General features: G+C 38.0%; 1 protein-coding gene across 1 annotated transcript; it reads left to right on the forward strand.

Annotated features, from left to right (window-relative positions):
- Positions 1–26: 26 nt before the first annotated feature.
- On the forward strand, positions 27–926 carry LOC111387110 (ABC transporter G family member 15-like). The gene is made up of 2 exons (XM_023011629.1): positions 27–222; positions 306–926. The coding sequence occupies exons 1-2, from the start codon at positions 121–123 to the stop codon at positions 660–662; spliced, it is 459 nt and encodes a 152-aa protein (XP_022867397.1). The 5' UTR covers positions 27–120; the 3' UTR covers positions 663–926.
- Positions 927–1,081: the final 155 nt, after the last annotated feature.

The following is a 1,081-nucleotide window of genomic DNA, read 5'->3' on the forward strand; positions in this document are numbered from 1 at the left end:
AAAGAAGGCCTCCTTCCAAAGTGGGGGGCCGAAGTTACTTTTTTTCTTTTTTGTTAGTTATAAAGCAACCTAAAAGTAGCTCCTCGATAGGCCATCTTATGCATTTCTATACAGGGGATCATGATGATGACGGCTGGATTTTTCCGTTTGCTCGATGATCTTCCCAAGATATTTTGGCGCTACCCAGTTTCGTTAATTGGTTACGGTGCATGGGCATTGCAGGTTAATTTCTTATTTTAATGTGATATTTTCTTCTTATTTGAATGTGATACTAAGATTGAGGTGAAATTTTAAATCGTGTCCAGGGATCGTACAAGAATGATATGCTTGGACTCGTATTCGATCCTCTTGTGCCCGGGGATCCAAAAATAACGGGCGCGCATGTCATAAAGTTTTTGTTCAAAATACCGTTGGATCATTCCAAGTGGTGGGATTTGTTTGCCGTGTACGCACTTATAGTATGTTATAGACTCCTCTTCTTCATCATTCTCAAGTTGAGAGAAAGAGCGGCACCTATTTTTCACTCGCTTTATGCAAAGAGAACAATGCATCGCATCAAAAAGCGCCATTCTTTCAAGAGGAAGCCATCCATTTCTTCCAAGAGGCACCATAACCTCCACCCATTATCTTCTCAAGAAGGTCTAAACTCTCCGATACCCTAGAGGACTGAAAGACGAGCATGTCTACATATCACACTTGATTTTATTCCGATATCTTATGTTCACCATGTTCTCTTACTAACATATATTGTTGTTTTTCACGGTTTAAAGTTGTATTTGGCTTGCGACGTAATAAATGCTTTTAATATCCAAAAGAAATACGCTAAAAGGTTGGATTTAGACTCATGTACAAAATATATTTGTTATTCTTCCATAATATAATATGTAATACTAATAACGAGCATGCCGCTCGAGGAGTTTCTCTTATTCGTATGCTTTACATAAATCATTGGTGTTGCACATTCTCTGGAAATATATTCACCTTATGGTGTTACCAAATAATGTTATGAACATGGCTATCGAATATAAAGTCGTCACTCTGAGGCAAAAAGTTATCGGATGGGGAAAATCTTGCAAGAAAC

Source organism: Olea europaea, unplaced genomic scaffold, assembly GCF_002742605.1.
Source record: "Olea europaea var. sylvestris unplaced genomic scaffold, O_europaea_v1 scaffold39085, whole genome shotgun sequence".
Taxonomy (NCBI): domain Eukaryota; kingdom Viridiplantae; phylum Streptophyta; class Magnoliopsida; order Lamiales; family Oleaceae; genus Olea; species Olea europaea.